Below are 1,288 nucleotides of genomic sequence, written 5' to 3'. Positions count from 1 at the left end.
GGAGCGTGCCTGGGCAGCCATGTGTTCCTCTTCCCTCCCATCACACTCTGGTTGGGAGCCACATCTCTGTCATACCTGCCCCCCTGTGTTTTGCAGATGTTCAAAGGACCTGATAAAGACATCGAGTTTATCTACACGGCCCCCTCCTCAGCAGTGTGCGGGGTCTCGCTGGACGTTGGAGGAAAGAAGGAATATCTAATTGCAGGTGTGTGGGAGTTCACCCTTCCCCACTGAGTGCTGAATTGTGGTGCAGGTCCTGGTCTCTAAGGAGCAAACTTCCCACACTGCCCTCTAGGGGTGAAAGAGCAGAATGCACCAGGCCAGGGACGGCTGATAGCCCATGTCCAGGAGACATGGCCTTTGTCTACACTTTTTGCCAGAGGCACCCGCCAGGTCCTCACCCATACAGAAGCCGTCTGTATCCGCAGCCTCTCCAGAAGGCCACATTCCTGGGAAGGACAGCAGCAATTCCTTCCCTGGGCCCTGGCTGGGTGTTGAGAGGCTTTCCCATTTCTGTACAGAGATTGCACAGGTCCTCCGCTTTCATGTTATAAAGGTTTTGTGGTGATCCCCCAGTGCAGAAGAGGATTTGCCTCAGGCATAGCGATTAGCCTGGGGTCCGCTTGCAACACCTGCCAAGAGCCAATGGTTATATTTCCTATGAGCTGATTGGGATCATTTAGCAGCTTAAAACCAGAAATAGGGGCTGGAGAGATGGCTCAGAGCTTAAGAGCACTGACTGCTCTTCCAGAGGTCCTGAGTTCAATTCCCAGCAGACACATGGTGGCTCACAACCATCTATAATGGGATCTGATGCCCTCTTCTGGTGTGTCTGAAGACAAGGACAGTGTACTTATATATAATAAATAAATCTTTTTAAACACGCACACACAGAGAGTGAGAGAGAGAGAGAGATAGAGACAGAGACAGAGAGACACAGAGAGAAGTAGTACATAGAGGTTCTTCAGCACAGTCTTGGAGTACCCTGCTGGCTCTACCAAAAAAAAACGGATTTATTTTTATGTATCTGAGAGTTTTGCCTGCTTTGCTACCCACCGGGATTCTCTGCAGCCTGTGACACGCCAGATGCCCAGGCTGTATCCAGTCCAAGTCATGGAGAATCTAGGGCTGGAGCATCTCCTCTTGAGAATCCATGTGGTCAGGACTAAGAGCCAGGTTCTAACTGACAAAGACCAGGAGTTGCCGGTAGCTGGTTAGTGCACACTGGTGGGTGGGGTTACCTCTGGAGCTGGTTAGTGCACACTGGTGGGTGGGGCTACCTCTGGAG

The 1,288-nt window shown here is 51.4% G+C and overlaps 1 protein-coding gene across 2 annotated transcripts in view; it reads left to right on the top strand.

Annotated features, from left to right (window-relative positions):
- The window catches only part of Timp2 (TIMP metallopeptidase inhibitor 2), a 53,191-nt gene that overhangs the window by 41,211 nt on the left and 10,692 nt on the right, over positions 1–1,288 (top strand). For both annotated transcript variants that reach the window (XM_031350761.1, XM_031350764.1), the window contains one exon: positions 97–205. In XM_031350761.1, the coding sequence (XP_031206621.1) occupies positions 97–205 (109 nt within the window). The remainder of the gene's footprint in view (positions 1–96; positions 206–1,288) is intronic.

The sequence above is a fragment of the Mastomys coucha genome, unplaced genomic scaffold (assembly GCF_008632895.1).
Source record: "Mastomys coucha isolate ucsf_1 unplaced genomic scaffold, UCSF_Mcou_1 pScaffold5, whole genome shotgun sequence".
NCBI classification, from domain to species: domain Eukaryota; kingdom Metazoa; phylum Chordata; class Mammalia; order Rodentia; family Muridae; genus Mastomys; species Mastomys coucha.
The sequence above is the reverse complement of the archived record's forward strand: the minus strand, read 5'-3'. Positions and strand labels throughout refer to the sequence as shown.